Source organism: Zootoca vivipara, chromosome 11, assembly GCF_965207765.1.
Source record: "Zootoca vivipara chromosome 11, rZooViv2.hap1.1, whole genome shotgun sequence".
NCBI lineage: Eukaryota > Metazoa > Chordata > Lepidosauria > Squamata > Lacertidae > Zootoca > Zootoca vivipara.
Window position 1 is genome coordinate 58,132,088 of NC_142594.1, and position 11,473 is coordinate 58,143,560.

The following is an 11,473-nucleotide window of genomic DNA, read 5'->3' on the forward strand; positions in this document are numbered from 1 at the left end:
AGAGAAAACATGGACTACTGAATAATATGCAGCTGAAAAGGCTGACCATAAGGATCCATAGAGGGGAAGGTAGGAAGTCCTGAGATTCGGAGGAATCTTTAAATATGGATGTGTATGGCTGTATTGTTATTTTATACTTGTATAACCAAATTAAAAATATTTCCAAAAAATAAATAAAAGTTTTGTTTTGCGTAACAAACAAAAAATAGCTGAAGGCCTGGGAGAAGAGGAATGTTTTCATACAACACCTAAGATATCACAGAACCATAGACTTGTACAGTGGGAAGGGACGCTGAGGATCATCTAGTCCAGCCCCCAGCAATGCAGGGACATGTAGCTGTCGGGGATCGAACCCACAGAAAAGGCCCCTTCTTGTGTTTCCACCCTCCTGACTTCCCCTGGAGGCGGCACATGAAGAAGGGCTGGGTTCTTAGGGGTATTTGGCCACTATGAGAACAGGATGCTGGAAGAGGTGGGCGGGATCTCGCAGCCAGGCTCTTCAGTGAAGAAGTGGTCCTATCCTGACAAGAACTGCTACTCACTCGGAGAGCTGGCTTCCCTAGGAGTCTCTGGAGGGTTCATGGGGGCTTCGCACTCTGATACACCACAACAGGATACGCAACCAGAACCATCCATGTATTTTGCAATATATTTTAATGTTGCAATAAAGACATTAGCACTCAATAATAGCTGAGGGGAAAGAACCACAGGTAGACAGGTAGGTTGGTAGAGAGGATACACATAGATAGAGAAAAGTTATACACTGGGCAGAGCAGTTTCCAAACCTTGAGAAAAGGAGCAAGTAACTCTTTCTTCCTCGGGGATACAATCCTGGCATCCGCTCAGAATGTACTCTGAATAATCATAGAATCATAGAATCGTAGAGTTGGAAGAGACCACAAGGGCCATCCAGTCCAACCCCCTGCCAAGCAGGAAACACCATCAAAGCATTCTTGACATATGCCTGTCAAGCCTCTGCTTAAAGACCTCCAAAGAAGGAGACTCCACCACACTCCTTGGTAGCAAATTCCACTGCCGAACAGCTCTTACTGTCAGGAAGTTCTTCCTAATGTTTAGGTGGAATCTTCTTTCTTGTAGTTTGAATCCATTGCTCCATGTCCGCTTCTCTGGAGCAGCAGAAAACAACCTTTCACCCTCCTCTATATGACATCCCTTCATATATTTGAACATGGCTATCATATCACCCCTTATCAAAGGAGGACAGCAGCAAGGGAATCCTTAACTTAAGCTTCTCACAGAGGGAAGCCTGAAACTTCTGGCTTTTCTGGCAGATGTCCTGGGAGTGCTCAGCAGATACCAGAAACAGCTTCAACGGGGGCACCACCACCATCTTGGACATGCCAAGGAGAACAGTCGCGGTCAGGAGCACCACAAATTTGCAACTTGGAGGTTCCTGAAGGACATGAATTGCTTGCCAACTTCTTTTAAGAGCCCATCATTGAGGGCTACCTCAGCAGTGTTGCCATACTGCTCTTTACCCTCTTTCCAGAGGTGATGGATACGGAGAAGGTATTCAATACCATGAACCCACGACTTGCACCTCCAAGACCTGAGTATGTAGTCTGAAGAAAGACTGGACACCGGTTGTGTACTCTATAGTTCTGAGAGAAAAGTCAACTTCTTTGCTAGGTTGCCACAGGACAAGGGCACTGTTGCAATGCTCACCCACAGAGTCATTAAAGTCTTTTCATGGGCCACGAGATAGCAGGCCCTCTGCCTGAAGCCCTTTCCACACTCCACACACTGAAATGGTTTCTCTGATATGGGATGGATAACAAATGGAAGAAAGGGCAACTCACGAAGAAGGAAGAATATAGTGCAGGAGCCAACGGTTGCAGGGAGAAGGTCAGGCAGGCCAAATCTCAAAATGAGCTCAGGCTTAGAAGAGAGGTTAAAACTGATCTTAAAGGGTTTCTTCGGCTATCTTTGAAGCACGAGGAAGAACAAGCAAGTAGCAGGTCCTCTTCATGGAGAAGACGCATAAATGCTATTAAGTGATAGAAGACAGAACAGCCACTCTGCCTCTGTCTTCACCCAAAACGAATAATAGTATCATAGAGTTGGAAGAGACCACAAGGGCCATCCAGTCCAACCCCCTGCCAAGCAAGAAACACCATCAAAGCATTCTTGACATATGTCTGTCAAGCCTCTGCTTAAAGACCTCCAAAGAAGGAGACTCCACCACACTTCTTGGCAGAAAATTCCACTGTCAAACAGCTCTTACTGTCAGGAAGTTCTTCCTAATGTTTAGGTGGAATCTTCTTTCTTGTAGTTTGAATCTTGTACAGGTAGTTTGAAGCGATGCCCAGCCTGGTGATAACAGAATAAACGATGTATGGAGGGAACTGCAGCCCAGGATAGGAAAAGAGGTGGTAGAGGAACATCTAGCTACTTTAAATAAATTCAAATCTCCAGGGCCTGATGAGCTGCACCAATGGGAACTAAAGGAACTTGCTTATGTAATCTCAGACAGGATGTCTATAATCTTTGAGAATTCCTGGAGAACAAATGAGGTCCCTTCAAGCTACAGAAGGGCAAATATTGTCCTCATCTACAAAAGGGTGTGGGGAGAAGACCCAGGTAACTACTGTCTGGTCAGCTTGGCATGGATACCAGGAAAGGTTCTAGAACAGATAATTACATGGTTGGCTTGTGAGGAATTAACAAGAATGCTGCGATTATTAAGACACAGCATTGAGCTTCTCAAAAACTAGTCATGCTAAATTAATCTTGTCTTTTTCCTGATACAGTTCCAAGAAAGAGCCGTTGGAAAGTAGAACAGACAACCGTGGAAAGTAGGGGACTCTCCATCACTGGAGGTTTTTCAGGAGACGTTGGGTGTCTTTCTGTCATGGAATGTTTTAGTGGAGATTCCTGCATTGCAGGAGGTGGAACTAGATGACCATTGTGGTGACTTCCAACTTTACCATTCTCCGATTCTGTAATTTTGGCCGGTGAGTTCTTTGATGGGACGCGAGATGGGCGCTCTCACTGAAGCTCTTTCCACATTCAGAGCAAACATAGAGTTTTGTCCCCGTATGAATTCTTTGATGCAAAGTGAGGTGGGCGCTCTGACTGAAGCTCTTTCCACACTCTAAGCACTGATAGGGTTTCTCCCCTGTATGAGTTTTTTGATGGGCTGTGAGACTTTGCTTCTGGGTGAAGCTCTTTCCACATTCCAAGCACCGATACGGCTTCTTCCGTGCATGAATTTTTTGATGGGAAGTGAGGCTTTCTTTCCAACCAAAGCTCTTTCCACATTCCACGCACTGATAGGGCTTCTTTCCGCTGTGAGTTATCTGATGGGAAGTGAGATGGGCGCTCTGACTGAAGCTCTTTCCACATTCTGAGCACTGATAGGGTTTCATCCCACTGTGAGTTCTACGATGGGAAATGAGATGGGTACTCTGAGCGAAGCTCTTTCCGCATTCCAAGCACTGATAGGGTTTCTCCCCCGTATGAATTCTTTGATGGGAAGTCAGGCTATCTTTCCGACTAAAGCTCTTTCCACATTCCAAGCACGGATACGGTTTTGCTCCTGTGTGAACTCTTTGATGTGAAGTGAGACTATCCCTCCGAGTGAAGCTCTTTCCGCATTCCAAGCACTGATAGGGTTTCTCCCCTGTATGAATTCTTTGATGTGAAGTGAGACTCTCCTTCCGTTTGAAGCTCATTCCACATTCCAAGCACAAATATAGTTTCTCCCCTATATGAATCCTTCGATGGGCTGTGAGATTGGCTCTGTGGCTGAAGCTCTTTCCACATTCCAAGCACTTATATGGCTTCTCCCCTGTATGGATTCTTTGATGGGAAGTGAGAATTTCCTTCCGACTGAGGATCTTTCCACATTCCAGGCACTGATAAGGTTTCTTCCCAGTGATATTTCCTTGATCGGAAGTGGCATGGGAGCTCTGACTGCAGTTCTCTCCACACTCTGAATTTTTGTATGACTTCTCCACTGTGTGGATGATGTCGTGGTCTCCCTCGTTCTTAATTTCCAAATCGTCACCACCTGCAACAAAAAGAGAAATGGATTAGAGCCTTGGGAAGAAATGGAGCCCAAATAATTGAACAATTCTTATGAACGCTTGTGATCTGAAGTCAGTTAGCAGTTTACAACATAAAAAGAAATTTACAATCTTAGATTTTAAAATTGGGAGTGCATTCATACAGCTGGAACGGAGATTCTTGGCTGCCAGTGCAAATTTGGCTACCTAGTGTGTAATATACAGTCATACCTTGGACCCCAAATGCCTTGGTTCTCAGACGTTTTGGCCCCCAAACGCCGGAAACCTGGAAGTGAGTGTTCCGGTTTGCAAATGTTCTTTGGAACCTGAACGTCCGCAGGGGCTTGCGCAGCTTCCAATTGGCTGCAGGAGCTTCCTGCAGCCAATCTGAAGCGGCGCTTTGGTTTCTAAGCATTTTGGAAGTCAAACAGACTTCCGGAACGGATTCCATTCGACTTCCAAGGTACAACTGTATAGATGGTATCTGCTAGTTCGACTTCTGTTTTTTTGTTTTTTTTTTGCTTCTGTCTATTTTTGGTTGACTAAGGAGATTACTGAAAATGGGCAGAAGCAAAAAAAAATCCCAAAAAATAGAAGTAACTGCACATTCCCTAACAACTCTGAAACCTATCTTTTAAAAGGTGAGGGCAGTTCAGACCAGCCTGTTCCTGGTTTTAAAAGGCACAGCTGGAGGAAGTATATTTGCAGACAATTCATTCAAGGTGAGCTGTGGGAGCATCAGAATCACAGGTGCTTCGGTAGGACTGCTGAGCTCCATCAAAATACTAGAGGTTTTTCATATAGAGATACATATTGCATTTCAAAACAGGTATCATGCTAGAACAGGGAGCCTTACCGAGAGAGTCCATTCTCCCACGATTCTCTCCCATGACTTCCTTATGCAGAGCTCTCTGGTCAGGATCCAGCAACACCCCCTCCTCGTCTATGAAACAAACAGCTACGTCTTCAAAGCACACAGGACCCTAAAATAAAAAGGGAAAGGTCCCCTTCTTAGACAACATACAGATTATCTACTACACATTGCTGTTTTCTACCTGTCATTGGCGTGTTGTTTTAAGAAGATTGGTTTGCTGCACATTTTAAGTATGGGTGCTTATTTTAATGCCTTAATGGAATTCCTTTACAGTGGTACCTTGGTACTCAAATGGCTTGGCTCCCGAACAAATAGGCTCCCAAACATGGCAAGCCACTTTTCAAACATATTTCAGAAGCTGAACGTCTGACGCAGATTCCGCTTAGAGTGCAAGAAGCTCCTGCAGCCAATCGGAAGCCGCACCACAATTTTCAAACAGTTTCGGGAGTCGAACAGACTTCCGGAACAGATTAAGTTCAAGAACCAAGGTACTACTGTATTTTATATTGTACTGATAGGGTTGCTTAAGTGAATCCTGGCCACTGATTTGTACAGTTTGTGAACTGCTTAAGAGTTTATTTTAGCATTCAACAACCAGTATAGAAATACAACTGGAACTAGTGATAAATAATACTACGTAGCAACATTCAGAAGCTTAGTTACAGTGAGGGAGCTGTTCATTGTTCTCAGCGCATAAACCTTGACCGGCATGTTCAGGGCAGTGTTGACATAAGCCAAGGGGAAGAGAGAGATTTGTTTGGGCCCAGAGCCACCCCTGCTCCCCCCCCCACCTCGGCTTCCTTCCCCGCAAGGCTCCTTCCACCTGCCTGATCTGGTTCCACAGCCACTTCTTCCCCTTCGCCACCATGGAAAGACAGAGGAGGAGCTTTTGCCAGCAACGTTCTGTCCCCTGCAAGAGAAAAAGGTAAGTCGGAAGCCATGAGTGTGTGTTTTTCTGAGAAGTAAAGCAGTGAATCTCCAACTCCAAAAAGCCTTATCTACTGAGTGCATGTTGACATTTGTATTTTAGCTACGTAAAAATACACCTTGGCCCCAGGTGTCCTCCCCCAAAAGATGGAAAGAACCCACAAATCAGTTTCTAAATCCACAGAATGCAACCAAACAGAAAAAAACTCATTCCTTCTTACCTGGTGGCCTCTCTCTGGTGTCCAAGGGAGTCTTCTCTGCTTCAGGGGAATCAGGGCCCATTTCTGCAAAGATAATCTTTCCCTGAAAGAGCAACAAGGATTCAAAACTGAGAATGGGGAGAAAGATTAGACAAGGAATGGCCGATGATAGAGATATCCGGTATCGTTCCTTGGATGCTTTCCAAAAACTGATGGTCCAAGGAGGGAATTTGGGGATACTCTCCCTCATGTTCTCAGCCCCTTGGGAGCATCCAGAGGAAAGTCTCTCTCACCTGCTTCTCCGCCTGCTTCCTCTCCATTCCCTGTCGCAGGAGGAAACCTTCAGCGAGAGCCACTGCCTGGGAACTGGTCTCCGCTCCACATTCCCTCACCCAGCTCTCCATCTCCGGTGGAAGGACAGCCAGGAACTGCTCCAAGATCACCAGGTCCAGCATCTCAGCTTTCGTGTGCCTTTCTGGCTTCAGCCACTGATGGCAAAGGTGGTGGAGTCGGCTGCAAACCTCTGAGGGTCCTTCGGCCTCCTGGTAGCAGAACTGCCTGAACTTTTGTCTCTGCGCATCTGAGCTGAAGGTGTCCTCCTCAACCAGGATCTTCTGCACTGAGCTTTCCCAGAATCCCCCACTGCTGCCAGTTTCGATGGCATGGCCTCTTCCTGCTTCAGGGCCAGCTGAGTCTTGCTCATCCATCTGGGCTCTCAGGAAGCCTCCAAGAAATCAGAAGGAATCCTTTTTTTCTTCTGCCAAAGTTCTGTCTGTCCTAATGAGAGGTGCTACCAAATTCTACAAAGCAAATACTTTGTTCTGTTATAATATTCATAAACGGTCAAGAGAAGAAAAAGGTTCCCTGAGCAAGCGTGGATTAGTCTTGCTAGGAACCAGGGCTGGACAGCCCAGACTCTGAGCTTTCTTTAAGAAATAAGCAATAAGAAAGAAAAATGAATCTTCTAACCCTCCTAAAAGGAAAGTTACTATGCAAAAGGTGCAGGCAACTGAAGGAATTTCTGTGAGATGAATCCGACTGGTTGCTCCTCCATTTCAGTGTTTCCCGTCAACAAATGAAGTCAGAGATGTGATTGACAAGTGAGTCATTTGTACTGAGTGTAATGTGGACACTAGGCTAGAGTGGAGGTTTCTAATCCTGGGGACGTCTGGGGTTGCTCTCCCTCTCACCCCCACTTCAGTGGACATTTTCTAGCCCTTGAAATCTGCAACACTCTATAAAGTGAAGTGCTTTTTGTTTATTATTCTGAGGGCCAAATATTTATCTGGCCAACCCCCTGAGGGCCAAGTGGGTGAGGCCAAAGGGCATGTGGGTGGGGCCAAAGGACAGTGCTCAAAAGCAAGTAGGAGTTACCTGCTTTCTGGGATTGCAAGTGGTTCTGAACTGGTTTTAAGATTGGGTTTTAATGCTGTGGTCTGCTTTGGGAAATTAGAGTGGCCCTGCTCTATCCTGTTTACCCTTTTTCCTATGATCCTTTTTTAAATAAAACCCAATGAAAAATTATTCCAAAAAGAAAGAATCACAGACACACCCCCAGGGCCCATCTGCTATGTATCTGCAAAAGGACCACCCCACTTTTAGAGAGCCAAAGCTTCCTCCAAAAATCATGGGGACTGCAGTTTGTGAAGGATGCTGAGAGCTGCTAGAAGACTCCCCCCTAGAGTGGTTTAACAACCTGTCACTTTTGGAGAGAACTCTGGGAATGGCAGCTGGTGGGAGAGGGTCTCCCAGTAACTCTCAGCAATGGGGGGGAGGCTGCCTCTTTCACCCCCATCCCAAGTTAGCTTCCTTCCCAGCAGGGCCTCCCCTGCCTTCAATTCCCTGGATGGTGAGACCTGCAGGGTTTCTCAGCAGGTTCAGTCTCAGAAAATCCTCTGGACGCCTGGGAGGCTGCATGTCTGAACGGGCGCACGTGGGTCAGCCAGGAGTCTAGATTATGCCCCTGTCTGGTGAATGGGGGGGGGAGCTTTCCTTCTAACTGAAGGACAAGGGAGGGTTCATCCAGAGGAACTCAGCATCTGAACAGAAGACAAGTCCTGCAGGATCAGGCCACAGGGGTCCCCTATTGAGTCCCCCCTCCTATTCCCACAGGGGCAGAGTAGGGCCTCAAGTGGGAAGCCACAAGCAGGATCTGAGCCCAACAGCAACTCCTCCCCTGCCTGTGTTTTTCCAGCAACTGGGATTCAGAAGCGTGGCAGCCTCAGAACATGGCCCTCCTGGCTAGGAGCCCCATCGCCCTCTCCTCCTCCAGGCATTAGCCTCCAACTAGAAGCCATCTAGTTTGGTGGCCACCCCTGCCTCCGGCGGGAGGGAGTTCCGTAGGTTTAACTCTGCACCGCACGAACAAGCTTTTTCTTTTCTCTGCCCTCCGTCTTCCAACAGTCAATCTTTCCGTATTGCATAGGTCAGGTTTTCTTTTTTATTATTATTTTCTGCATATATTTCATGTCCAGCTACAACCCGTTAATAATACCTGTACTGTACCTTTTTCCACCCCCCTGAACGGGGTTGATTTGCATTATTTGCATGCCACTTTCCCCGTGACCCACAGACCCCTCCCCAAAAAGGCAAGGAAGAGCAGATATTATGCAGACCTTCTGCAAACTCCTCCTGGCTTTGCAGAGAGGGAGGGGGAGGGACGTCTTCTCCCTGACTTGGGGGTCCTCCCCCCCCCCACACCCATGCACACAACACCCCTGCAGCCCTGGGACCCCCTTCTCCCCAATGCACCCAAAGGGGAGAGAGAGAGGACGCTCACCAGGTCCCTGGAGGCGCCCAGAAGCAGCAGCGCTTGCAGAGAGCGCCAGGTCCAAGCCACCACCACCCCGGGCAGAAAGAGACTGGGAGGGAGGAAGGGGCTTTTGCTCTGCAAGACCTCCCCTCGCCCTCATTTCCTGTCCTCTCTAGGAATCCAGCTCAGCTCCTTTTAACCCTTGGCAAGCCAGTGCACCAAGCTTATCCCTCTCTGCGCCAGAGGAGGAGCCGCGCGAGGCTTCTTTTATTAACCCTCCAAATTGGGACCCCCTGATTCCCCTCCAAAGCTGTGCCAAAGTTGTTGTGCGGTCGTTTTGCAGCGAAACACCCGTGTTTTGCACCGCTGTCCCCAACTAAGTGATGCTCCGAGGGTCGTAGGTATCACCCCGAATCCCAACGCGTCGCTGCCCGGTTCGGTCCAAACCAGGGCCAATAAGTTTGGCAATGGTGCTTTATAGGAAGCACATCAAGGGATAAGAAATACATCATCGAGCTGCGTTTGCAAGTCAATGCCAAGGTTTTGCTAGCGTTCTGCAATCCTTTTGTACCGAAACCCCCCACGTTTCGTCACACCCCCAAAAGTGGGTCACTATTTGGGGGGGGGCTTCTGAGCTGTTTCCACCCCACCCCCACCCCCAATGGCCAGAAACAGGAGGAGCAGCTTGCTGTGAAAAAGGCTCTGCAAGGAGCAGGAAACCACATCCTAGAATTGAAAGGGAATCCCCTAGTCCTGCCCCCCCCCCCACCACCAGAAAGGAATCTCAGCTAAAACATCCCTGGCAGATGCCCACCCAGACTCCACTTAGATTAGAAACAGCCTCCGCCCCTCCTCCCTCCTCGGATGTCCCTGTGGTTGTTTGCGTGTGACACGGGACCCCGTTTTTGTCCGCTAGCAGAGCCTGCTTAGGTTTGGCCCTCCCTTCCAGGGCCACGATTTGGAGGCTCTGCACACACATCCCACCAGTGTCTGGAAGGATTAATTCCTCCTCGAGGAGTGGATGCAACGAGCAGGGGTCTGGATCCTTTCCATCCTGAGAATCTAATGCTCACCCCCTCCAAGGTCAGACAAGCAGCTGAAACATCCAGGGGCAGGAAAGATTTGCACCCCTCCCTTCACCCCAAATAAATGGCTCCACATGCACACACAAGTTCCCAGACTTCTGGATGCCCCTCCAGCCCCTTCCCCAAATGCCCTCTGCTTGCAGTGTCCCGTGTCCTGGATTCTGATCCTGGCCTGTTGGTGTAATTTGAGGGGGGGAATGGGTCAAATTGCACTTAAGTGCTCAGTCCATGTTGTGAGTGGCCCATCCCCCATGCCTGGATTTTGTTCGGGGGGGGGGGGTGAAACACCCAGCTGCACTGCCTGGTTTAGAAACAGTTCAAGGCTAAATGCCTGGAGCATGACTCACGCACCCGCCCTTTTTGTGCGCTTGTGTGCAGAGGAGGGTACAAGGCAGTGGACATAGGGACATTGCGCTCTCCAAGATGCTGATTCCTACTTTCTTGAGACACTTTAGCCTTGTAATGCGTAGCTTTTCAAAAGAAAGAGGGGTTTTTTTTAGCTCATGGCAGTGTGTGAACAAGTACTTAAAAGGTAAAGGGACCCTGACCATTAGGTCCAGTCGTGACCGACTCTAGGGTTGCAGCGCTCATCTCACATTATTGGCCGAGGGAGCCGGCAATGTGGCCAGCATGACTAAGGAAACACCATTTACCTTCTTCCCACCGGAGCGGTACCTGTCGCAGGGATTCGAACCACCGACCTTCTGATCAGCAAGCCCTAGGCTCTGTGGTTTAACCCACAGCGCCACCTGCGTCCCCCAAACAAGTACTTACACATTTGTAATATTCTTAGGTGGCCAAGCTTGCAGGACCATGTTTAGGGAAGTTTTTAATCTGTGATATTTGATGTATTTTAATGTTTGTTGGAAGCTGCCCAGAGTGGCAGGGGAAGCCCAGACAGATGGGCAGACAGGGTAAAAATAACACATTCAGATTTCTGTTGTAGACCGCCTTTTCTGTGATGTAGGTCTGATGTATCTGGGGGGGGTGGTCTTGGATTCCAGGGCAGGCAATTTAAAATGTCTATACAGTGGTACCTCTACTTACGAATTTAATGCGTTCCGATAAGTAGAGTTATTCGTAAGTAGAGGTACCACTGTATAAAGGCTTCACTACTGTGAATATAAAAAGGGACACGAGTGGCACTGTGGGTTAAACCACCGAGCCTAGGGCTTGCCGATCAGAAGGTTGGCGGTTCAAATCCCTGCGATGGGGTGAGCTCCCGTTGCTTGGTCCCAGCTCCTGCCAACCTAGCAGTTCGAAAGCACGTCAAAGTGCAAGTAGATAAATAGGAACCGCTACAGCGGGAAGGTGAACGGCGTTTCCGTGTGCTGCTCTGGTTTGCCAGAAGCGGCTTTGTCATGCTGGCCACATGACCTGGAAGCTGTACACTGGCTCCCTCAGCCAATAACATGAGATGAGCGCCACAACCCCAGAGTCAGTCATGACTGGACCTAATGGTCAGGGGTCCCTTTACCTTGAATATATGGAAGTGAGAGCTGGACCATAAAGAAGGCTGATCGCCAAAGAATTGATGCCTTTGAATTATGGTGCTGGAGGAGACTCTTGAGAGTCCCATGGACTGCAAGAAGATCAAACCTATCCAT

General features: G+C 48.1%; 1 protein-coding gene across 1 annotated transcript; it reads right to left on the reverse strand.

Moving 5' to 3' along the window:
- Nucleotides 1-635: 635 nt before the first annotated feature.
- On the reverse strand, nucleotides 636-6,736 carry LOC118092043 (uncharacterized). The gene is made up of 5 exons (XM_088654395.1): nucleotides 6,323-6,736; nucleotides 6,051-6,132; nucleotides 5,730-5,812; nucleotides 4,885-5,011; nucleotides 636-4,033 (listed from the first exon to the last, which is right to left on the reverse strand). The coding sequence occupies exons 1-5, from the start codon at nucleotides 6,734-6,736 to the stop codon at nucleotides 2,916-2,918; spliced, it is 1,824 nt and encodes a 607-aa protein (XP_088510521.1). The 3' UTR covers nucleotides 636-2,915.
- Nucleotides 6,737-11,473: the final 4,737 nt, after the last annotated feature.